We start from the raw sequence: 25,311 nt of genomic DNA, 5'->3' as shown, positions 1-25,311 counted from the left end.
GAGGAATGATAAAGACACGAGATGCAAGACAAAAATGAATACAATACAAGACAAAGTGCAGTGGGATGCATCGTCACATAGCGTTATTGTTGGTTTCTTCAGGGTTCTCCAGGTTCCTCATCCAACCCAAAACAGCCAGTAGGTGAATTAGTGACTCCAAACTACCCCTGAGATGTGCATGGTGCCCGGAGATGGACTGGCAGGGGTTTATCCCAGTATTCCTGGGATTAGTCTCCAGCTCCATCACATAAACATGCATTAAATCATCAGATATAAGTGTGTTGAATTAAATAAGCTATTAAATATATAGGTGTAACGTGTTCATTGTGGATGCAGATGTTTTCTGCCCAAGCGTTACTGTGAAAACAAAACAATATCCTTCGGTGAATATACGTCATTTCCTCTTGCCACGATCAGACACTGTGAGAACCTTCACATCAAACAGACAGTTTTACACCTTTACAGCCCGTAACTCATCACCCATAACACATCACTCGGGTTTCTTTCCAGATTTCTTTAGAATCAGGATCATGGCAGCCATCTACGTCAACCTGCAGGCGTGGGAAGCGGCAAACCTCCCGGGGATGGCGCTCCTCTCCGCGGTCATCCTCATCATCCTGGCCATCACGCTCCTCGCTCTCTGTACCAGCTGCCAGAGGTGAGGGCCGCCGTGGAACGCGTCTCGGCTACGAGTCTCGTTGGCCTTCTCGCTCTGGGGCTCTTCATTCGTCTGCTCCTTTACTACAGCAACATTCCAGGACAGCACGGTCAAGTTTGTCAGCTCGAAGGAATCTGTCAGGAATTAGGCGTGACCCAGTCATACCAGAGCCTGCAGACGAGAGTTACAGAATGAAATAAGAGTTAATAAATATAATGATACAGATATGAGTTTGAGCTCAAAATAAATAATATTTTAAGCTTAACGTCAGCTGAAATAAAGAGCCAGACTGGGTCAGGGATAAATCTCGTTTAAAGAAAGAAAGAAATGTTTAAAAAAAAAAAAAAAAACAAAGAAGCACAGGTATTTTTAGTGACTGTATAATTATAATAACAACAACAACAAAACCAAATGGAAACTTTTATTATATACAATATTACAAGTTATGTTTCATACCTTTTTGAATTACTAGTAGCTTTTATAAATAAATAAATAAATAAATAAATAAATAAATAAATATATGCAGTACTATTGTCACGCTTTAAGAGAATTATTACCTAAATCAAACATTACACACGTTGTTTACGTTTTCAGCCATTTGAGGAATTACCTTTCCTTTACCTTTAACCTTCTTCTTTTCAAATAATAGTATTAGTAATTATTGGCACCCTCAATAGACTATTTAAAATACATTTAAAGAAAACAAAAATGTTTTGTAAAAGTCACTTATTTTTTGAATTTTTATTTTTTAAATTGTTCTTGTATCCAGGAAAGAATCCTCTTGTTGTCTTCTTTGACTATTTCACATTTTTTGTTTTTGTCATTCGTCACCATGGGGAAAACCAAAGAGCTTTTTGACACGACGGAGACACCTGGCTGTTGAGCTGCATACTGAAAAGGCTATTACGTTGGACCAAAAGTCTATACGGCTGCACTCATTTACAAGCCAAATCTCGCTCTCGCTCCCTCTCCCACACACACACACACACACACAGAGCAATAGACCCCCAAATTGTTTTCGTTACCTACAGACAAGGTGGTGTGATTAAAGAACGACACATTATACTTTTTATCAGTTTATAGTTACATACGTCATGGAATGTCCTTGAAATGAGTGAGTTCCTGTTCTCACTTACGTTATAGCAGCTATAAACAGTAGTTTCCTCACAAGCCTCTCTTTTATTTATTAGTAAGTTAATGAGATAAAAAAAAAAAGAGCGTAGAAGTGTAACCTCCTCTGTCCTGAAGATGTTAGAAAACTTTAACCAATCAGAAATGTGAATATCGGATCGGGCCTGAATTGAAACCGATCAGATCAGATCAGATCAATTGAAGTGTAGTGAGCTGTTTTATTAGTAGTTTTATTGGTTTTGTATTATGCTGCGCACTATGTATCAAGACGTGTATCGTATTTTCTAATAAATAAATAAATAAACAAACAAACAAACAAAGTGGGAGATTAACCTCTCTACTATATCTTGAATGTAGTCGAACTTATCTAATATTTCCTAATATAAGATTCGGACAAACCAAATGTAAGATTATTAGACCTAATTCTAGACAGCAAGCTTGGACTAATGTTATTCTATTGCCAGATAATTTTGTTAGAATTAAGCATTTATTTCCAGAAAGAAGCAAAATGATCTGATTTGGTTTACTGTAATCGTATAATAAGAAATACTAGATAAATACGACTATATTCAAGATATTTTCATTTGCTAAGATGTCATTTTTGCAGGGATGTAAAAAAAAAAATTGTAATATAGAATTCCTCTAGAGCTGCACTTACAGATATTTTAATGGAGGGTGCCAATAATTGTGGTGATTAATAATTAGGTTACAACTTGCAGTTAACTTAACTTAATCGCAGCCTGCAGGGGGCAGTAGAGGATTTCGGTGAATCTCATTTTTCAAACGCGTTTGGGTTTAAAATTAAAATGAGAATTGTAGCCACTAGAGGGCAGCCGAGATTTGTATGAGAAATGCATCATGTGGTATGTCGATGACAATTAATGTATTTTTATTACATTTATGCTAATGAATGCTATCTTAACATCAGCTATTTTGTGGTGTTTAACAGGCAGTCGTTTTCTCTGGATAACAGCGTTACAGCGGACAGAAACACACCCACAGTGGTTCAAGTTGTAAGCAAAACCATTATCCGTTATGCCAAATTTGATCCATTTTCATCCAGATTTGCTTTGTCAGGTTTTAAAGAGTTTGTACATGTGTGAACAGGTGAAGCCGGGAAACGCCGCAGAGAACTCCACTCCAGAAAGGAGTAAGCATCCCAACAAACAGAGCTGCACATTCCTGTCTGTAACTCTATCAGCCAGCGCTCATACGACCAAACGTTCTTTACTCTTATCTCAGCAGATCTCACTGTGCCGCCCGAGGACTTACAGCTCGGTCCCAATCAACAGTTCAAAGCCTGGAGGAGTCACACACTAGGCACGCCTCTGTCCTTCTACACGCACTAGCACACAATCTGCTTTACTGAAAATATCAGACCTTAGTCACGTTATGTTCTGTACGGCTTCCTAAATGATGATAAGACGTGACATCTGATAGTCCCATCTGTCATGTTTGTGTGACTACCATACCAAAATGTCTCGTTACATAAAACTCACTGAGGGCTGTTCATGAATTACACCACTAATACTGCAGAATAGGTGTTATAACGAGACAAAAAAGGGTGTTACAACAAGACATTTATTAGTGAAAGTCTTACCAACGCCGTGTGGAGCGATAGTTCTGGTTACTTTTGAGATATCTTGTGCCACCAAGAGGAAAATGAGGCCTGATGGCCCATTTACTTTCAGCTAACAGCGTTTCTAGGCATGTTTACATTCAGCTAGCAGTATTAGCTGCATATTAGCGATCTGCATTTACTTTGAGCTATCAGTTACCTGTTTGCTACTTTTGCTAATATTGTTAGCTAAAACTAGCTTCATTCATAAGCAAAGCATATAAGTGTAGAATGAGACTGCTAACAGAGAAAGTCTTACCAAAGCTGTTCTTTTCTAACACTGGAGTAATAATACATTAAATACCATTTCAAATTACATACACTTTTCATTAAAATTTTGTGATTTTCACACACCCTCAGTCAGAAAATGAGGCACTTATGTATTTAAGCTAGCAGTTAGTGTTCACTGGTTGTTTGTGTTGCTAACGCTAAGGTATCAGAGCTAGCCATTTGCTAGAGTGGCTAGTCTTGTTTACTTTGAGGCTACAGTTGTTAACTTTAAAGGTTCAGGTTTACTAGTGTCGCTAACTTTGAGCTAGCAGCGTTACCCGTGTGCTAGACTTGCTAGTCTTATTTATTTTGAGGTAGCAGTGTTTTTCAAAACGAAATCTCGTCCCCCTAAAAAAAAAATAATACAAGTAATAAAAATGTAGTTTACTTACAACTTGTGCCATCAGTTGCAAAAATTAAGCACTTCTGTATTTATTTTAAACTACCACTGTTAGCTCAACGGTAGTTTCTTACCAAACCAGTGTTGCTAGTCTTGTTTACTTTGAGCTAGCAGTGTTAGCTAGTTTCTAGTCTTGTTTACTTTGAGCTAGTGGTGTTAGCTAGTTTCTAGTCTTGTTTAATTTGAGTTAGCAGTGTTAGCTAGTTTCTAGTCTTGTTTACTTTTTTAGCTAGCAGTGTTAGCTAGTTTCTAGTCTTGTTTACTTTGAGCTAGCAGTGTTTGCTAGTTTCTAATCTTGTTTACTTTTTTAGCTAGCAGTGTTAGCTAGTTTCTAGTCTTGTTTACTTTGAGCTAGCAGTGTTTGCTAGTTTCTAGTCTTGTTTAATTTGACCTAGCAGTGTTAGCTAGTTTCTAGTCTTGTTTACTTTCTTAGCTAGCAGTGTTAGCTAGTTTCTAGTCTTGTTTACTTGGAGCTAGCAGTGTTTACTAGTTTCTAGTCTTGTTTACTTTGAGCTAGCAGTGTTAGCTAGTTTCTAGTCTTGTTTACTTTGAGCTATCAGTGTTAGCTAGTTTCTAGTCTTGTTTACTTTGAGCTAGCAGTGTTAGCTAGTTTCTAGTCTTGTTTAATTTGACCTAGCAGTGTTAGCTAGTTTCTAGTCTTGTTTACTTTGAGCTAGCAGTGTTAGCTAGTTTCTAGTCTTGTTTACTTTGAGCTAGAAGTGTAGCTAGTTAGAGTTGCTAGACTTGTTAACTTGCTAACAGTGTTTTATTTGCAAAACACAAATGTTTTTCAGAATAGAGCCCAAAGAGAAAATAAAAAGTGCTGCAAGACTTCAAAATTCACAGATTCTTCCGTCTGAGGAAGTACTTCCATCTCTGGAAGGATGAAATACACATATTTATAGCTTCATTTACAAATAACTGACTAAAAAAAATGATCGTTTTAATAATAAGTAATCTCTTCTAAGGATGCCATGTCTTGCAAAAATGTAAAAACAGATTATATATTTGTAACATCATGATGTATTTTTTCCCGCCGCAGAACGCAGCCCACAGACGGCGGTGAACGGTGTCATGGTGGCTCTGTAGGGTGTATGACGATGAGTATGCACGCAAATCACGTTTTTGCACACATGAACTAGCAATAAATAGAGCTTCTGTCTTTGATCCGTCAATGCTCTTATCTTCTACAGGAACGGCATCATCCCGCTCAGGATTTAACCAAATCTTTCATGGAATTGAGTCTCGAACTCTGTCTACGCACACTGAAAATGCCTACCATAAAAAAAATGTAAAAAAAAAAAAGACAAAACCTCTCAAAAAAGATGCTAATAACACCTCCCACACCTTGCTGTTTCCATACCACGACTTTAGCACATCTACGAAACTGTCGGAGAGAAGAAGGTTCCAGAAATCTTCACGAATGGAGCTCCGTCTTTTACATCATGACTCACTGTGCAATAAGCCAAAGCTTCTGGCTAGCAGAGGAACCGGATGATTGATCTTGGTGGTATTGATATTAACATCACAAGCATGAGTAAGAGCGTCTAGCACACCACAAGAGTCAGAGGAACCTGCTCTACCTTCGCCAGGAAGAACATAGAGAACTGAAACGTTCAAGCCTACTCTTAAAGAACCATCACCGTACAGTCTTACAAAAAAAAAAAATAATAACTGGGGTCCTCAAGCGTTCTAGATTTCTGAAGGGGTTCGACAAGAAACCATATATTAGCGGTTCCTCGGAGGAGACAAACCCTTTATGGTGCCCACTGAAAAGGTTTTAGACTGGGATAGGAACTTTCTGAGTGAGCTTTATCTCCACAGTTACAATCAATTTCATGGAACTGCACTGATCAATGTTTCATTTCTAAAACAATAACATGTTTAAAGTAATATCTAAACCAGCTATCTCTACGGGGTGTAGGTCACTTTATCTTGCAAACATATGATGTTTTAAATATTATAAAAGTGTATGAGGATTTATAATTTTACCTTCGGTGTTGGGGAATCTGAAATTTCTGAAAAGAAGTCTACGCGAAGTTTGCGCGAAATTCAGAACACTAAAAGCGAAGTATTTCTAGATTTATCCCATATTATTATTATTATTAACCGAACTAGAAGCGATTAACAACTAACATGTGAAAATTAAAGAGTAGCTTTTGGTAAAGCTACTCAGACAATTATTTCCCAGAATTTCCCTAAAATTCTATAATTATAAAAGACACATTCCAGCTCACACTACAGTCTGTCTGTATAAATGGTTCGCACTGGGCCTCGTTTATCAATCATGTTGCGAGTCTTTTTTTTCCCTTTTTTTTCCCCATACGCCAAACCGAACAAAAAAATTCCCACCAGATGTACAAACGTTTCCCTGATTTTCTTCATAAAACTCTCATCTCTTCATCAAACTCTTCATAAAACATGCGTACATTGATGAATGGCTGCAAAGTGCTGATTTTATATTTAGCCATGTGCACAAAACACCATAGAGACAAAGCGCACAGAGAGCTAAAAACGACAAAATGGCAACCGGACGCTAAATATTCCAGTAATGCTGCTCAGCCACTGTGGCGCATATCTCTCTAGACACACGCCAACTCTTCCTCCTTTTATAGGACGCCATTACTTGTGTCCTAATTGAACAGCAAGTCTTATGTTAATTTATAGCTTCGACTTTCACAAAACGTTTATTAAACCGGTGTGTAATTGACATGAATAAGCGATTTAAACTCGAATCGGTTTATAAAATCGCAGTAACTCATCATTAATTACACGACTCGAAGCCGATCAATCGAGGTACAGTTTACCGAGTGTCCTTATTTACACAAACTCAAGAGCTAAACTAACTGGATTTTCATGAATACCACATTTACTTGTGTAAATACTCTGCAAACGATTGACAGAAAACCTGTTTGTTTTCCAGCGTGATAAACGAGGCCCACGCCAAGCCATCACCAGTTAAACAGTAATCACCTGCGGTAGAGCTTTGCGAATAGGACGTGAACCGTAACACAACCAAGGATGTCGTGTGTGTCTGTGTGACTGAAAACATGCAAAAACCTAGTCAACTCCTTGTAACCTCTTTTCTTTTTAAACTATTTTATACGCATGTATGCCACACACAATGGCATGAAAATAAACGAGAGAAAATGTATCTGTGGCGGGGGTTTTTCTTCCATTTAAATACTTTTCCTCACTATTAAGAGGGACTTTAGTCTCTGTCGTGTCTCAAGATAAAATTGTCAACTAGATGCCCAATGAAATCAGGATAAGCAGGTTTCTCTACCTACCTGTCAATCATGTTACTCCAGAAAACTCTCACTTATACTATAGCCTTCAGGTGTTACAGGCTAGTCGTGCAGGTTGGGTATTACTGAGCTTCAGGTGAGGTCTGATAAAACAGCCAACAGTACCGTTAAGCCTAATAATCTTAACACTTGTAACAACAGTTCTCGCTCAGGTAAAGTAAGAGTAGCTTATTTACCCTTTAAGACATTTTGCCTAAAGTGTTACACCAGAAATTAAATCAAATCAAGTTTTCTTTCACTAACAGCTTATTCTGAAATAATCTGGAGAGAGCCGTTGAGTTTTTTTGACACACAAAAAAACTATTTAAATGTAATAATAATAGTAATAATAATAATAATAATAATAATAATTCTCAGCTAGGCTGTCATTTTTTTCTGGATAGTATAAGCCAGTACTTAGAATAAGTTAAATCTGAAACATTGTTGGACAGTATAAATACATTTCAGGCTATGAATCAGGGAAAGGAGATTATTATTACTGACTATTAACGATTTCTGATTAATACATCGAGTTTATTATGTACAACTAGCGATCTACGTATTCCATACAGTAGGTACTATTTACACAAAACTTACTGTACGGCAGTCTCACCTTTCCTCAGTTGGTACTAGTTCCTTTCTAGTTTAAAACAATAGACAACATGCTAATACACAATAACCTTTCTCTCGACCTGTTAGTCTAGGAGTGCCTCAGGGTTCAGTCCTTGGCCCCACCAACTTTTTTTTTTTCTTTCATTTTTTCTCATTCACACATTCTCACAATTTTTGCAAGAACGCTACGAATGTCATTCGGAATGAACAGATAATGTTTTCTGATAGAAAAACACAAATACAGATATGAATAGGAGGTTAATTGTTATTGTTTTTTTTAAGAGACCACAGCTGTACGTCAGGACGCAACAAACAAAAAAAAAAGTCACGTTCACTGGAGGTTTTTAAATTTCATGTCGGCATCAAACATCAAGCTCGCAGGACAAACAAAGACCACATTCATCAACAGGAGCATGTGGTGCTGCATGATGCATTTATAACGTCCTCCGTAACGGTGGTTTCTCTGAAGCTGGTTTATATTTTTGGGAAATAGAACCAATCTTAATTCATTAGAAAATATTACAGATTATGAAAACAGTCCTGTACACATCTCTAGTTGAGAACTGGAGTGACGTAGCTGAGGTTGAGCAAGAATTCACGTGCCACGCTGACGTTTCTAGATTTCTTCCACTATTTCCTGGAGCACAGTCAGAATTATGAGCTGTTACAAGGGTGATGTTACTGCGTACATTCTGTTTAAGTCTTGCTAGCGACGTCCTCCAAGTTACTTTGCAATTTTGGTCTCTTTTCTGACGTTAGTGAATTGACTGAAATTGTGTTATTTCTTCATTGCGAAATCGCTGACCTCTGTAGGCTTCTAAGTAATACGAAAGATGCTAAAACTGTGGTTCGTGAACTTCCTTATTTGATTACTGATTATTCAATTTCCTTTTAACCGGTCTCCCAGACTGCACTGCCATACCAGGCTCTGATGAACACTTTCACAGTCACATGCGGAAGACCTTCAGATCACATGTCAGACTCGATTCTTCTGGGTCACAACCTTTTCGGTGCCATATGTCCTCATACGTCCACGATTATTCACGCAATGCTAACGTGACACACAGATACATAGCGCAGATGATTATATACAGTACAGTGCATCTAAAAAAATAACGTTTTGTATATTCATTCTACAATAACGATGTCCATAAAAGATCAACGATGTCCCCATAACGATTCCTTTATATTTAACGTCAAATGAATGCATCCCTTGGTTTGTTTAAACACATTTTATTCGTTACCACCAGTTATAACATTATTAATATAGAATCACTGATTGATGGGAAAGCATGAGCACATGACAAAGATATTTTATTTCAACACGTTTCTTGATCCACGTCTGAAATCAAGTCCTGGTTACACCACTGTGCTGAACTCTCTACCTCTACATACAGTATCTGTAATGGTGTAAGCAATTTTATTTCCGTTAAAGGGATATGCCAGAGTTTCTCAACCCAATCTCGATATCTATATCTGTAGTGCACGAATGATTACTATTCACAAGACATTTCTGAAAACCAGTTTATTCCAAACTCAGTCTAAAGTCAGCTAAATTATTCAAATACTAGTCTAAACACTGTAATTATAAAGGCGTTTACGTAAGACAGACATGAGAGAGAGTCCAGAGGCTCGGGAAGGCATTTTGACACACAGACAGGATGTACAAAGTGACATCATGCTAAATGAAGTCATTATATGTCTTCCCCCCCCCCCCATCCCATGAAAATGAACAGTGTGGTTCATTTTTTTATCTAACAGAACGTGTTCCAAGAAAATATACAGTACAAGATAGATGACACTGATAACACGAACGTTTAAAGGGTTCTAGATGTATCCTTCTTTTCTAAAAGTGTATGAAAAAAACATTATTAATATTCTTATTATTATGCAAATTTCAACTCTTTAGAATGGAAGGTTAATATCCTACCTTTCCAAAAAAGTTACAGAAGAGGAAACCTGTTGTATGTTTCAACAGGGACAAACAGAATAAAAGAAACCCCACCTAGAAACTAAAAAGCAAACGGTCACTGGATGTGGAAGGTTGGAGGTGGTGGGGGTCAGTAAAGCAGATTTTATCTGAGCTTGAGGATGGTCTGGTATTGGTATGGTGCTGTGTTTTGTTCATTCTATTATTTAATTAAAGAAATGACTCAATGTTATTTAAATTCCCTCGAAAGACATCCGGTTCTTAAAATCTACCATTATAAAGCTTTTTTTGTTAGGCTTTCCTTTGATTCAACCGTGGCATTTTCTATATCGTCTATTTGTGCTGTATGTACTATGTGCTATTTGCTCCTGATTTGAGTCTTTTCTTGCTCTAACTCAATCACTTCACCTCAGCTGTTAATTAGCTGATCAATTAAATCAGGACTGTTGGGAGAAGAGAAACACTAAACTGTGGATTCTCCAGCACCAGAGTTGGGAACTTGTGAATTTGAGTGATGAGAAAACACAGTTTTGTAATTATTTTGGACTCTAAACACGAATTATGCAAGAAAATGAAATGAGTGTCTGACTTAAGTTGTGTCATTAAAGAATCTGGTGTGGCTTTAGCTTTCTTTTCGGTGTAGTAAAGGGAAGAATGTGAAGAATCGAATCTTTCAGAAAGAATCTTTGAAATGAACCGGATCTAAAAGACTTGTCAATATGGTGCTGATTATATTCGGTCATATAATCTTTTTTTTTTGTAACAGATGAGTCAATAGAACCTGGCAGGCATTTAAGTTATGTAAATGCCCCTCACTCAGTTTAAAACAACAACAACAAAACACACAACCGAACAACTCGGAACGAATCAGTGAGTGAAGGAATCGAATCACTTTGTTGTACTGAACTAAACAAATCGACTCACTATAAATGAAGTGCTCTGTACACCACTGTGGCATTCATTATCTTACTGTAATTATCATCGAGTTCATATTACGTACATCAGGTTATTAGCAGGCTAATGCTAAAGCGCTAAAAAGTAGTTTTTACCGGAGCTCACGGTGAAAGGGGGCGGGGAGGTGGAGCTTGTGATGCGACGTGCAGCGCGAGCTCGCGGAGCCACGTGCTCTTCTGCACGTTCTGCACGTACACTTTCTTTTATTCGCAGTGCAACAGCACAGCAGTTACTCATCAGCGCGCACGTAAGAGTCGTCCACTGGGTGTGCGCGTGCATGCAAGAGCACAGCAGGGTTAACCAAAAAAATAAATAAATAAAATAAAAGAACACCATCACTTGTGCGATCCAAGAGACAGAAAAAAATATGCATGCAACAAACAAACAAACACACAACTCCGTTACGTGCTGGCGTGACGTCACGAGCACTCATTTACAGGCTGCACTACAGTAACCTACATAACCGATGAAAAGCTATGGGTTGTCATCTATATAACATTTTTTTTTAATGGTTGCTTTTCGTGCAACTTATCTCTCTGTCTCTTTTAAAGAGAGTAAAAGAAGAGCGCGAGGGTGGAGTTGCTGGATTTGTGTTTACGGATAAAGGATTTATGGTGTGTGTGTAATTAGAAACCACACTGAGCTATGCTATGAAGCAGTTATGTAATCACTTCCCTGTTGCCCCTGCAAGCATGCATGCTGCTCTGCACATCTCACTGCAGCTCATCTGAACATCCAAACAAAGTGGAATTCTCATGCACTTGATTAATGATTAAAGTGCAAACATGGCATTGTGGCATTGGTATTGCACCTGGACTTCTGTGGCACTATTACTATTACTAAAGCATGCACTTGTGAGTGAAAATGCGTGCACATCATTCTGCCATTATGCGGTGAAATTTACATTTGTTCTTGAGATTTCTTTTCCTTTTTTAGATGATCTACTCTGCAAAAATACCTTCTTTGCCATTGTGGCCAATGCCTCCTGCACGCAGGGTTGCCAAATTGCATGGGCTTTTATTTTTTGACTCTCAGTCTAGAAATGAAATTCCTCCTTAATGCACGACAAATTGTAGCTCTGACACATGAATGCTGAGTATTGAGTGAAAAATAATCAAGCAAAAATGCTCCCAGAAATATACCCGAGTATAAGAACACGTTTTTATTTCCAGGAATGAAGTTTAAAAAAAAAGAAAGAAGAAGAAGCAGGGTTTGGGAGAACAATCTGGCAACCCTGGCCACCAGTCTGGCGTAAACAAGTCGGGATTTTAGGGTGTGAGTCTTACGAATCGCCTTTCAGCCAATCACAGCTCACATCCTGCCCACATGGCTGGGTTGTTTACTACAAGAACTGGAGAGAGGAACCGAGAAACCCAGGAACTGACTCAAACCGGCATGTACAACACAACACACACACTACAATGGATATGCCTCAAAACACACACTTCTGTACTACTATAGATTGAGGGTTACACAACTGTTTATACACACACACACACACCTTACATTAAAAACATCAGGATGATGAGATGTATAAGCCAAACATTTAAAAAAGTGCATGAGATTCTTCTTTAAATGCGAGCAGTAACTGTCAGCAGTGCTCACTGTGCACTTTAAGTTCCTGAAGATGTCGGAAATCTTAAAGTGTACAGCTTTACCTCTGACTGTTACAAAGCGCTAACACTGGAGACTCCTTCCATAAATGTTAAATAAACATCTTATAGAATGCGCACAGCTCGCCATGTTACTGAGAAATCATAAACTCCTCTGTCCTGAAGACATCCATCCATCCTTCCATATTCCATACCACTTATCCTACATAGGGTCGTGGGGGAGACTGGAACCTATCCCAGAAGACTCGGGGGACAATGGTCCTGACTTACAAATAAGGAAATACAAGCAAAGTGATATATCAAGCAGAGAACAATACAAGTCGTGCTACAATGCAAGATTTATAATTGAGTTCTAGAGAAGCAAAGTGAGCAGAGTCGAGGTGTAAGAGCCAGAGAAAGTTTTATTTATTTATTTATTTGAATGAATAATGCGGGGGTTAGCATTTTAGGGGTTAGTTAGGTGTTCATGGAAGAGGTGGGTCTTTAGCTGTTTTTTGAAGATAGTGATAGATTCTGTTGTCCGGATTGAGGTTGGAAGTTCATTCCACCACTGAGGGACAGTTAGTTTGAATGTTCTGGAAAGGGACCTTGAGACACGCTGAGTAGGCACTTCTAAGCGTCGGTCTTTAACCGATCGCAGATTGCGGGAGGGAACGTAAGCCTTCAGGAGAGTGTTGAGGTAAGGGTGTGCGGTTCCAGACAAGGTCTTGTACGTGATCATCAAGGCCTTGAATTTGATACGGGTGGCTACAGGAAGCCAGTGGAGGGAGATGAAGAGGGGTGTGACATGGGTTCTTTTGGGCTGGTTGAAGATGAGACGTGCTGCTGCATTCTGAATCATCTGAAGGGGTTTGATGGAGCTGGCTGGGAGACCCGAGAGTAGTGTGTTGCAGTAGTCCAGTTTTGATATGACAAGAGTAGTATCTGCGTAGCCTGTTCGGAGAGATAGGGTCTGATTTTCTTGATGTTGTACAGGATGAACCTACAGGACCGTGCAGGTGTTGAAATGTGGTCTGTAAAGGTCAAGCTGTCATCAAAAGTCACCCCAAGGTTCCTGGCTGTCCTGGTTGGCTTGAGTTTGGTTGAGCCGAGCTGTACAGTGAGGTTGTGGTTGATTGAGGGGCAGGCTAGGATGACGAGAATCTCAGATTTTGCCAAGTTGAGCTTAAGGCAGTGTTCCCTCATCCAGTTTGAGATGTCAGACGGGCAAGCAGAGATTCGTGCAGAGACAGATGGATCATCAGGCTGGAAGGACAAATAGAGCTGGGTGTCATCGGCATAGCAATGATATGAGAAGCCATGAGGCTCAATCACCTGCCCCAGAGATGTAGTATAAATAGAAAAGAGCAGAGGACCCAGGACGGACCCCTGGGGAACCCCAGTTGTGAGTTGCTGACACTGATACTGGACACTCCTTCCACAAATGTTTCAAGTTTCAAGTTTTATCGTCATGTGCATAAAGAGTGCTGTAAGCATATATATACAGTGAAATTCTTTTGGTACTGTTGCAGAGACAGGGTGCAAAAATGAAACAAAGTGTAAACACGTGCAAAGAATGTTTTTTTTTTAAAACCCTAAACATTGTAAACATTGTACGCAGTCAAAAAAGTGAAACGGTAGGGGATAGTACACATACAGGTAAGGTTGAGTAAACATCCATTTTCCATACCACTTATCCGACACAGGGTCGCTGGGAGCCTATCCGAGTGACCAACACAACGTGTGTTAAATTATTGTCGGATTACGTTGCGGACTGCGCTGCCGACCTCATCATCCAACTCTGAATTCCCTTAAAGTGAATGTTCGTTGCTTTGACCTTCTGATCGTGAGTCTGAGTCCTGATTTGAAACCAAATAACCAGAGGTAAGTTAGCGTCCATCACTATTTAGCGTTAACGCTGCTGAAAACGCCTGGCCGAGTTTGTGATATTTAGTCAGGGAGCTCACGAAAATGTTTTCATTGTAAAACAGTAACTGAGCGAGTGATAATTAAGTTTACTTATCGCTACGGCTTCAAAAGTGAACATCCTGTACTGCTTCCTCAGTGTTAGCGTTACACAACTCGCGTCATGTGTTTATGTTGGCTGTGAAATATGGACCGAGGTTATTCTATAAATCTCTGGGTCTGTATCTTATCTGAGGCTCGGAGTTAGGGTTAGCTACCTGGATGCCGTCATCAGTCACAGTAGGGATGAGTGATGCTAACCTAGACGCTCACCTGAGGTAATAACATTACTTTAGCATACAGCTCGCGATATTCCCATGACCTTCTTGAAAGTTAACATTAACGTAGCATCACACCTGTACGCCATGATGTAATACAGAGAGCGGGTTAACGTGAATTACATTTAGCAAGTGTTTTTGAGAAGGCAAGCTGTAGTGATTAGAATTAGGAGGATGGGTTAGAGTCATGTTTCTTCATGTATTGGGTGAATGTTAATGCCGGGTAACAGGTGCAGACAGTCAGCGGCTAACGGAACTTAGCTAGCTCAGTAATGTCGAAGCCAAAAGTTCTTCACAAGGTTAACGTGACAAAAAGAGAGGACGGGGTTTACAGTAGGTTGTAATGCTTTCCACTATAATGTTGGTTGACTTAATTACTGCAGGTTGTGCAAATAAATTAGCGGTGAGGTGCTAAAGGCAGGAAAAGAAATATTCACAAGTTAGCTAGATTTCCCTAGCGAGTCTACAGCGCCATTTTGTTCATTAGGAGAGTATAGGTCACATTTCCAAAATTACCCAATTCTGTAAAGCAAATGCATTTGTCTATATTTTTGTAGCTAACTACTAACCAACACAATTTTTTTTTTGCTCTTTTAAAGCTTTTCACATGGAAAGGAGTGGGACTCCTGTCTTCCCAGATGACCGGGAGATTCGTAAGAAGATGCATCTTCTCCAGTTCTTACATCTGTCGAACGTTGAAATGATTTTTAATAAATGTCGCCTGAATGTCATGCAGTTGTTCGTTTACGTTGTGAGCATTTTAGTAGGATTTTAGCGTACGAACAAATTGCATTTTAGGATAACTGTAAGGGGGAAAAAGTATAAACAACACATCTCCGTGTTATTTTGTACTAACACCCTGATTGTGTTGAAAGCAACTTAACTAGACACGTAGGTGTGTTCAGACTCAACACGTGATGGTGTTATTTATCTGTTTTAAGAGGGTCGAAGATGAATCAACGACCTCTGACCGTGTAAAAGTGAGCTGTGAAAGGCTTCTGCAAGCGGACAGGCTTCCTATTACAAACCAAGTCCATCGAAGTGGAAAGCTGAAACGAATGAGTGACACGCCCACCGGTGCACGCCTTTACAGCACGCGCTCCTTCAGCAATCCGGTGCGGGTTTTGTCGCGTGCCAGGAGTGCGCATTTGGAAAGGGTTTCGAGTCGGAGCCGGTCAGAGCAAGTTCAGAGTGAAAAAAAAAAAGAAAGAAAGAAGGGGGAGTGTGAGCTGGAGAAGACTACAAGCAGGTACGAAATGTTCATTCAAAAAAGAAAAAAGCTAAGGTATAGATTAGTATGTACGTGAGTGCGTGCGTGGTGGTGCAGTTGAGCGCGCGGCGTTTGCGGATTTGTTAGGAGAGCGTTTTTTTATATGTTTTTTTTTTGTAATTTATTTGATTTTTTTTTGTGCAATTTTTTATTTTGTATTATTAGACCGAGTGAAAGTAACGAGTGGGTGTGTTGGAGTTCGACATTCCTTTAAGGGAAAGCAAGCGCGTGCTTCGTGTATTCATGCGAGAACTTTAAACAGACATTCTGTAAGGAAGGAAAAACAAACAGCGCGCGCGCGCACGCGGGTGGGTGTGTGTATGTGTATGTGTGTTGCACATTGAAGAACAAGCTTGCTTTGCGATACACGGATCTTTATTGCACTTTTACTGCAGTAACCAGAGGCAAAATAAACAAGGTGGGTGTATATATATATATATATATATATATATATATATATATATATATATATATATATATATGTGTGTATGTGTATGAGCTTGAATATCTCTGTAGGCTGCTGCATTAGTGTGACGTCATCCATACATCGATGACGCGCCGGTGAGTTCTGTGAACTGATCAAGAAGCGCGCGAGGGGTGTGATGGTGGCTTCGTTTGCCTTGTTTTCATCTTTCAGGCTTTAGAACCTTTAACTAGAACCCGTGTAGTGCACTCAAGGCATTTCCTGTGGGTGATGGATGTAATGCAGCTGGAGATTAAATGTCTCTCTCTCTCTCTCTCTCTCTCTCTCTCACACACACACACACAGACACAAAATACTGCTGAGCTTCTTAACTGTTTATGCAATATATATGAAACCTGTGCATTATTGTTACAACGGATCACGTGACTTGAAAGCTTTGTTTTCATATTAATTAACCACCCCTGCTGTTGCTGAACATAATTAAATTACAAAAAAAAAAAAAAAATACTAATCAGACACTGGGAAGTTTATAGAGTAGTATAACCATGGTGCAACAGGAGGAGGAATGCCACTTGGAAAGCATGGAAAGTTCTATAAAGATCACTTTCACTCATGAATCAGCCTTTATCGGAATCATGGAAACTTAAAACCCAGCTGTGCATCGCTCCTTCCCACTGCCTTTCATTGTAATGGCTTTTAGGGCCGAACGTTCCCTCATTATTTTGCCCATAATGGGTATAACTCTAACCAGAATCGCAGGAGGGAGTGTATGCGGGTGTCATCGTGTTGCAGCCCACTCGGATCTTCTTTTATGCTAATTTGGACGTTCGAGGGAAAGTCCAAATAAAGTGTAAAAGAAAAGTCCACGACCTTTCCAAATGTCAGTGGTTGCGCTACGTGATTTGGCTCACGAACGGTCGAGTCCTGAACCGATGATCGTGAGATCGTGGTGTCGATGTCAAGTTTTGACTGGTTTTCGTTTGATGAGTCAAAGTGTGACGCCCGGTCTTTCAGGATTTTGCATCATACCGTGTCGTGGTGTTTGAGTAACTCGGCCGGTGAGTGGACACACACCTGATTGCCGGGCTGCTGAGTCAGGGTGTAATCAGCGGGGGTTTGAGTGTACAGTTAGGCTTTAATTATCGCACGGCGCGCTGTTTTATATCGCAGTATTTTTAACACCGTCCTTACCTAATCGCTTCTAGTCGCCTGCCGTAGTTCTCAGGAAAGTGATGTTTGATTATGGCGGAATTAAGGAGACTCGGCGTGCGATCGAGTCAAGCCTCGTTCAGCACTTAACGAAAGCAAAGGATCTACCTTGACCGGCGTTTGTTGGTTAGTTGACCTGTTGTGTGGTTGAAAAACATATAAAAATGGAGACACTGGAGCCTCCTTCCATACATGTTAAACAAACATCTGGACATTTGAATGCGAACGAGCTGTTACTATGGAAACGATAACGTGTTTGAACCTGTGATTTGCAGCTAGTCTGTAACCCAAACTTTTCCTCTTCCTCAGCTTTTCTCTTGGTGCAGCTGATCTCCTGCAGGAGTAACGATGGAGAAGGTGCTAACAGCGACGGTGCTTCCGAGGAGCCGGTTAGGGAAGCGCTCTCCACTAGGAGCCTTGGTGTGCAACTCTTCAGCAGAGGGTCTCGTGGACGTAGGAGGACACGGAGACACCGACGGCGTTCCTGTGATCTCCGGGATCGGAGCAGGAGTCCACGGTGTCCACAGGGTCAAACTGCACCCGGGACAGCGGGTAAGCAGGAGTTCTGAAGTATCGAAGGACGATGTTTTGTCGATTTTGCTTTCTGATCTGTTTTCGTGTGTCTCAGGTGTACGTGCATTGTGGTGGACAAGAGCGTGCTGGCGCTGTGGAGCAGCACAACCACGTGGACAACGAGGTGTCCATATTCATACAGCAGCTCAATCAGCGCGTGCACCGGAAACTGGAGGACGTGTGGTTGAGCCCGTCAGGCGTCCTCGCTCACCCCGTGTCTTTATCAATCGACGTGCCAAAAAGGTTTGGTTTTGCTTTGGCTTTCGTCAGGGATTTCTGTTTGCTTGAATCGTCTCGGCTTGGTTCTGATCTTCTCTGATCTTCTGTTCAGGAGCGTAGAGAGCGCCGACATGGACGAAATCATGGCTGCTATGGTGCTAACCAGTCTGTCCTGCAGCCCAATGATCCAAAGCCCCGTTCATGGAGAACCAGCGCCAGGTTGGCTGACTTCCAGATTTTTGGTGTGACTTCCTTTGCCATGTCAAATGTGTTTTTTAAAAAAAAAATATATATTTATGCATAACTTTTGTTCACAGTGTCAAACGGGACAGATAGCACTGGTAGCGAAATGTCTGATGGTGGTTACTGGAGCTGTGACCATGGAAACAGCAGTCCTGCGCCGTCTCCACCTGACGCAGAGGCGGACCGCACCCCTCCTGTCGACGATGGCTTGGACATGGAGATGGATCAAGTGTTGTTTGATGAACCAGCACCGAGGAAACGCAAGGTAAATACTTCCTTCTGGTTTTGCGAGGTTTAATATACAGCAGGGGATTTAAAAAAAAAAATGTTTTTGTGGGACTAAATTGTATTCCTACCTGCTTTATTTCATTTAGAACTCGGTGAAGGTGGCGTACAGGTGCCTGTGGCCAAACTGTGGCAAAATCCTCACCACTATTGTAGGCATGAAGCGCCACATTCGTACTCTTCACCTGGGGTAAGTTTCCACAACAGGAACCTTTTCCGAAACCACTCGAGAACTCGCAAAGAACCAGGACCTATTTTCATTCCTGGTTCGTAGTTTCAGAAATGTTCCAGAGTAGGTATCAGGAACCAGAGCTTGCTGATTGGTCAGTGGCACGCTTTACAGAACAGCCTAAACTTTAAAAAAAATAAAAAACCAACAACAATCCTTCAAGGGTTCTTAGCTTGTCATAGAGGTTCTGCATGAAGTCCCTTTGTTACTGTACTTTTCCATAACGGTCACGTCCTGGAATTGTGAAATTCTTGTTCGAAGATGTTCTCTTTAGTTCCTTAGGAAGTTTGAGAACTTTATTAGACACATTTGTTTTCTGAAAGAATAGTTCAGGAACTCTTTGGTTCCTCAAGAAAGCCCAGAAACTCAGTGGAAACATGTCTGAAACTGTCTGAACTGCTCTGGAATCTTTGGTTCCTCAAGAAAGCCCAGAAGAAAACATATTGTAACTGTCGGAATAGTTCTGGAGCGCTTTGGTTCCCCAAGAAAGCCTAGAACCTGAATAGAAATGCATCCTAACTGATTTCTGGAACTGTTTACTTCCTCATAGAGTTCCAGAACTTTAGTAGAAAGAAGTATTTACTGACAGAATAGCTCAAGGACTCTTTGGTTCCCCGAGAAAGCCCGGAACCGCAGTAGAAGCATATTGTAACTGTTGGAATAGTTCTAGAACTCTTTGATTCCCCGGGGGAAAGCCCGGAACCTCAGCAGAAACACATCGTAACTGATTTCTGGAACGTTTTACTGCATAAAAAAGTTCCAGAACTTCAGTCGAAGCATGTCTTAACTGACGTCTTAATTGTCCAAGAACTACATTTTAATTTGGACAGGATTATTCCAGAACCTTTTTAAGCTTTATAGAAGGTTCCAGATCTTTGGCAGAAACGTTTTATTTAACAGGGTCGTTCCGAACCCTTTACGTTTCTTAGAAGGTTCCGGAACTCTTTTTAGAAACGCGTCATCTGCTCGCCTCTCTCATTTGGAGCTGTTTGAAATCCGGAGCTTGCTCTCACGCTGTACTGTGCTCGCCTTCACCAGCCGACAGAGCGAACAGGAGCGCTGCCAAAGAGAAGAAGACTTCTACTACACGGAAATCTACCAGGACGCGGAACAACCGGCAGCTCCGGCCGGCTCCGGATCGCCTTCCAGTCCGAGCCATCGGAGATCCTCTCCACCGACGCCGGAGCCTCTTCAACCCAGCCCGCTCAGCCAGTCGGCCCCCAGCAGCTTCTGGCAGGTCCACTCCGAACACTCGTACCAGGTGGGTCACGTGACATGAGCACCTTGTCCTGTTGTCTTACTGTGATGCACTATGGTAACCACGATATTACCACAATATTGCGGTACTTATGTTACTGTTATGTTATTACGTAACAGCAGGCAACATAAGAAGGACACATAGTGTAGTTTTTTTTTTTTTTTTCCAAAAATTTGTGTTTTAATGGTTAAAAAGTCTTTATAACACACTGTGGTCATGCTTTACGCAAGATCCACTCGTATTTTAGTCAAAATGTAGGCTTTTTTTTTTTTAACAAAAACCAACAACGGCACCCTTTTATCAAACTGCCTGTGGTTAACCCGGGGTTTCACAAGCCTTTGGTTTGGCTTTTTTGGTTTTGTTCCAGAAACCCAACTCCTTTGCACTCAGCGGAAACACGTCTAAGCTCCGACTCTGGATTAGCAGCTGTCGTATGACATGGGGTTTTCAGGTAGTGGCGAGAATTAAACGGGCTACGACTAACCTGAAAGGAAGTTGTGTAAAAAAAAAAAAAAAAAAAAAAAAGTACAAACCATTGCGTGATGCAGTTACGGAGTGAAGTAACAGAATTACATACGGAATAAATGACTCAGTGTCATGCTGTTATAGGGAAATAATCATCTACGCGCCAATAACAGCACGTCCCCGAGTTGGTTTATTTCAATTAGCGCCTGTTACTGGAGACTCCTTCCATAAACACATTGCTCCTTACGGAAGACGTCGCCACGTCGACGATGACACCGTGTTTTTTTTTTAATGCGTTTATGTGAAGCATCTGTCCTACACGTCCCTGTGAATGAGCTGCCGCTATATAACGTATTAACGTAGCGAGCGTGTTAATATAAAACTAAGATTTGCAGCTGCGCTTCTGTCAGAAAAAATTAAACCGCTGTTCAAGCCTGACGTCCATCCAAACACGCAAACCGTTGGCTTTCGGAAGGATTGTTGTTGTAAGAATCGTAACTCATCGAGCCTTTCTGGCGTGTTGCTTTACAGGCTCCGCCTCCTGTTGGTTTGACTCCGTGTAAAGCCGTGTGTGTGCCTGTCCTGCCTCGCTGGGCGCCTCTCGTCACGCCACACCAGAACAAACAGGTCAGCTTCTTCTCCACCAGCTTAACCTTTTGACTGGGAACATGTTGGGAAATTCTGCCACGGTGTTTTAAGTACGTGCTCAGATCCAGAGGTGCTGATGGCGCTTCTGCTATGTGTTATGACTCAGTGTGACTCTTGCTGACTGTTGAGTCGAACATGTGCTGGTGTGCACGTTGTGGGTTTAGGCAATGAAGCAGGCCATAGTGTGAAATCTTAAGTCGAAGCAAAGGTTGAATAGACTGTGTGTTTTCCTCAAGGCTGTAAAATGTCCATGGTGTGTTTGTTTTGGTCCTTGGTCTGCTGCCACTCTCAGTTATGGCGATACACTGCCATCTAGTGAGCAAATCATCAAATTGCAGACGTTGTACTTGTTCATTTATTTGTGTAAATATACTGCATGATACGTATCGTATATAAATGTTGTAATTTATTGTGACGCAATTAAATTTATCGTGACACTTTTTTCAAATACTTGAGTCTTTTTGAGTCTGATTTTGTTCAATTATTTATTTATTACCAAACCTAAAGTCATGAAAATACTCAAAGTATTATAACGTGACCGTGGTGCGATCTTGTGTGCTGAGGTTGTGTTTCTGTTCGCGTCTCCAGGCCGCTCCATTCCGGCGTCGTTCGGTCAGCGTAGGTGAACAGTGGCTCCAGAGCCACAGCGCCCCCTCCAGGCCTCCACACCTCGCCAGTGTTTCACCTCCAAGAAGCCACTGCGCCTCACGGTTCGTCCGCTTCATCCTCGCCCTTTTATTTATTTATTATTCTTTAGGGAGAAAATATCAGAGGTATGTCTAGACCATTAGCATTAAAATATCTTAAATACCGAATTGACACATTTATCAATTTATAGGCATTTTTTTATAGGCACGGTTTTATTTTCATGTCATGTACTTAAAATGTTTTTATATATATATATATATTGACAACCTATCTAAACTCATCTTCTATATAATAATAATCTTGTATAATAATAATAATTCTAAGAACATCATCTACATTATCATTTGGTTTGCGTGTCAGCTTTTCTGTAACGTTGTATTACTGAGCAGTTAACGTTTTCCTATTGGTTCTCCTAACAGGAGGGTTCGAGGCGAGGCTAAAAAGTGCCGGAAGGTGTACGGTATCGAGCACCGGGATCAGTGGTGTACGGCCTGTCGCTGGAAAAAAGCCTGCCAGAGATTTTTGGACTGAATCTGGTGCTGAGCTGAACGACGTCCGAACCAGAGACCGAGGAATTAAACGTGAACAGGTGGATCAGCTACACCGCGGTGGAGGGAAAACAGACGAACAACCTTTCTTTTTTTTCGTTTTTTTTAAAATTCTGTACATTTTATAAGAGACGTTTTACCGTTATGGCGCAGCGTTAACTGCGGACCGATCTACGCCGCAGTCGGTCTCTCACACCGCGTCAGTCTTCCTGAGGTCGTCCGCTCGGTGCCGATTTCTTTCGATATGCAACAGCCATATTTTCTGTGACGGCTCAGATTAATCGAGGGTCGTGACACTCCGTATGGTGACTCTTTTGTTTACCGCGAGAGATTCGCAGTCATTCCAGAAAACCCGACCCGTCTTTCTGTTTCATCGTTTTTTTTGTATTTTTTTTCGGCGATTCGAAAAAGCCGAGGTTTTACAGAAAGACGTCGTTTTTTTTTTTTCTTTCTTTGCTTTTTCGTATTTGGGTTTTGTTTCGTTTTTCAGGGCAGGAAGTGAACGGCAGCTCGACGGTGAAAGTGATTTGTATGGACGTGCTTTAAAAGCATACACGCCTTTTATGTTTATGTATGCCATGTATACCAGCTGTTACGTGCTGTTACGTGTTTTTATAACGACAAAAAGAGCAAAAAAAAAAAAAAGCCAAAAACCAACCAAACACTTTTTGTTTGTTGTTGTTGTTTTTTTTGTATTAAGACGTCTAATGACTGTGATTGCAGTCATGATCCGTCTATTTCTACATCTATCATCTCATATCTTACGTGCGAAAGACATTTTCCTTTTTCGGCTCCAGAAGGCGAATTCGTCCAGCGAGATTTGATTTCAGCGATGGTTGTTTTCGTTCTTATCGTACGCCTTTCGTTCCAAATGAACCCCTTTTTCTGTTGTCCTGTTTTCACTTGTATATCTCATCCCTCCCTTATCATCACCCAGCTGCACTACTTGGACTCTGTGTAAAGAGCCAGAATCCTGGATTTGTTTCAGCGTGCGATTGTAAAAAGGACGTAGCTGATTATGACGCGTTCTGAGACGATCTCCTAATTAAAAACCGAACGAAAGGAACATTCTTTCAGAATGAGGTTGCGGTTCGTGAGACAAAACTCTGGCAAAACAAACCCGTCGACAGTTGAGTGGAAACGCTCGATATTTTTGGGGTCCAAGCATCCGATTCGTGTTCATATTTCGAACTGTTATCGCGTCTTTCCGTTTTGAACGCCCGCTCCGAAACTGTCGGCTTTACACGGCGTTAACCTTGGGATACGGAGATGAACGAACGTTCGAGGAGGTTCATCATCAGGTTCGCCAAAGTCTGAACTATCTTCATACGACAATATCATCATCATCATCATCATCATCGTGCTCATCAGTTATAACCTGTACAGTATTTTGCATGAAATGGCTCTGGAGTTTTACATTTTGAAATCGTCATTTTCATGTTTTAATACACTTTCTATGTAAGTCAACGTGTCGTTATTGTTTTTTCTACTTTCGACAGAAGAGCACTGCACATATATATATATATACACAGTATATATTTAATAAAATCGAATAAAGTCCTGTATAATCACAAGGACTTCTGGATTCTGGAAAAGTCTCTTGAGGTCTGTAATATCTCTCGTGCTGTGAAAGATCATCCTAATCATTTAGATCTCATTTGCCGCTGTCGATATGTTCTTCTGTCTTTATTCCGTTTGTCGCTCAGATTTGTAACTCAAAAAGATGTCCGATATAAAACACTGAACAATTTGCGCTTTGTAAATGCAAGACTTAAAGACTTATCATATTTAGAGGTGCGTTTATTAAAAAAAGCCACGTCTCTTAACAAAATATCGGTCACAGATCTACTCACGGCTGCGAAGGACTTTTATTTCTGCACTGTTTAAAAAAAAAAAAAAAAAAAGTTGTCCTAGGGAAGTCCGCGTACGCTTCGTTATTCAGTCTGTAGACCAATCAGAAGTCGGGTCAGCGGGTCAGCGACAGGTAGGATACGGTGGGCGATACGACAGACATGTCACACCACGATACTTGAGGGCGTTTCTACCATACACCATGTGTATCATGCTATATAATTTAGCTAACCATCTCTGCAAATCTACAGTAGAAAAACAAACCAAAAAAAATCCTGTTAAACTGACTTTGACGATACTTTTCTTTAATGCCTATAAAGACTACGGGTTTTTTTTTTATTTAAAAAAAAAAAAACGCTAAATCAACAGCATCCGTTCAGTACCATATCGTTTATAATTATTAAAAATATTTTTAAAAAAATAAAAAACTGTACTGATCACTGTACCAACGATATCTCAGAAAAGTATATCGTGTAATCATTTATCGCGATATCGATATATCGTCCCGGCCCTAGCGACAGGTTTCCTTCTCAATAACAGTAACAGGTTATTTTTTAAATTTTTTTTTTATTTTTTAAAATTTTTTTAACCTCAAAATTATGATTAGAAATCTTAAATCTTATCGAATAGAAAAGATTTGCAGTATAAACAGCTCACCATGTGCACGGTTTAAAGCTTAAAGCTGACTGTTTGTATATTTCGGTATATTATATTTGTATATTATATAAATTCTTTAAAATAAAAAA

General features: G+C 40.4%; 1 protein-coding gene across 3 annotated transcripts; it reads left to right on the top strand.

Moving 5' to 3' along the window:
• Positions 1-15,668: 15,668 nt before the first annotated feature.
• On the top strand, positions 15,669-24,181 carry znf395a (zinc finger protein 395a). Of its 3 annotated transcripts, none has more exons than XM_053632339.1 (10): positions 15,669-15,944; positions 17,908-18,150; positions 18,227-18,414; positions 18,503-18,609; positions 18,708-18,898; positions 19,008-19,108; positions 20,186-20,408; positions 21,402-21,497; positions 22,107-22,228; positions 22,586-24,181. In XM_053632339.1, the coding sequence occupies exons 2-10, from the start codon at positions 17,947-17,949 to the stop codon at positions 22,695-22,697; spliced, it is 1,344 nt and encodes a 447-aa protein (XP_053488314.1). In that variant the 5' UTR covers positions 15,669-15,944; positions 17,908-17,946; the 3' UTR covers positions 22,698-24,181. The 3 variants fall into 3 exon arrangements, with proteins under 3 accessions (XP_053488314.1, XP_053488317.1, XP_053488315.1); XM_053632342.1 differs by lacking the exon at positions 15,669-15,944 and adding an exon at positions 15,953-16,273; XM_053632340.1 differs by lacking the exon at positions 15,669-15,944 and adding an exon at positions 15,953-16,383.
• The last annotated feature ends 1,130 nt before the right edge of the window (positions 24,182-25,311 follow it).

This window comes from Ictalurus furcatus, chromosome 9 (genome assembly GCF_023375685.1).
Source record: "Ictalurus furcatus strain D&B chromosome 9, Billie_1.0, whole genome shotgun sequence".
NCBI classification, from domain to species: domain Eukaryota; kingdom Metazoa; phylum Chordata; class Actinopteri; order Siluriformes; family Ictaluridae; genus Ictalurus; species Ictalurus furcatus.
The sequence above is the reverse complement of the archived record's forward strand: the minus strand, read 5'-3'. Positions and strand labels throughout refer to the sequence as shown.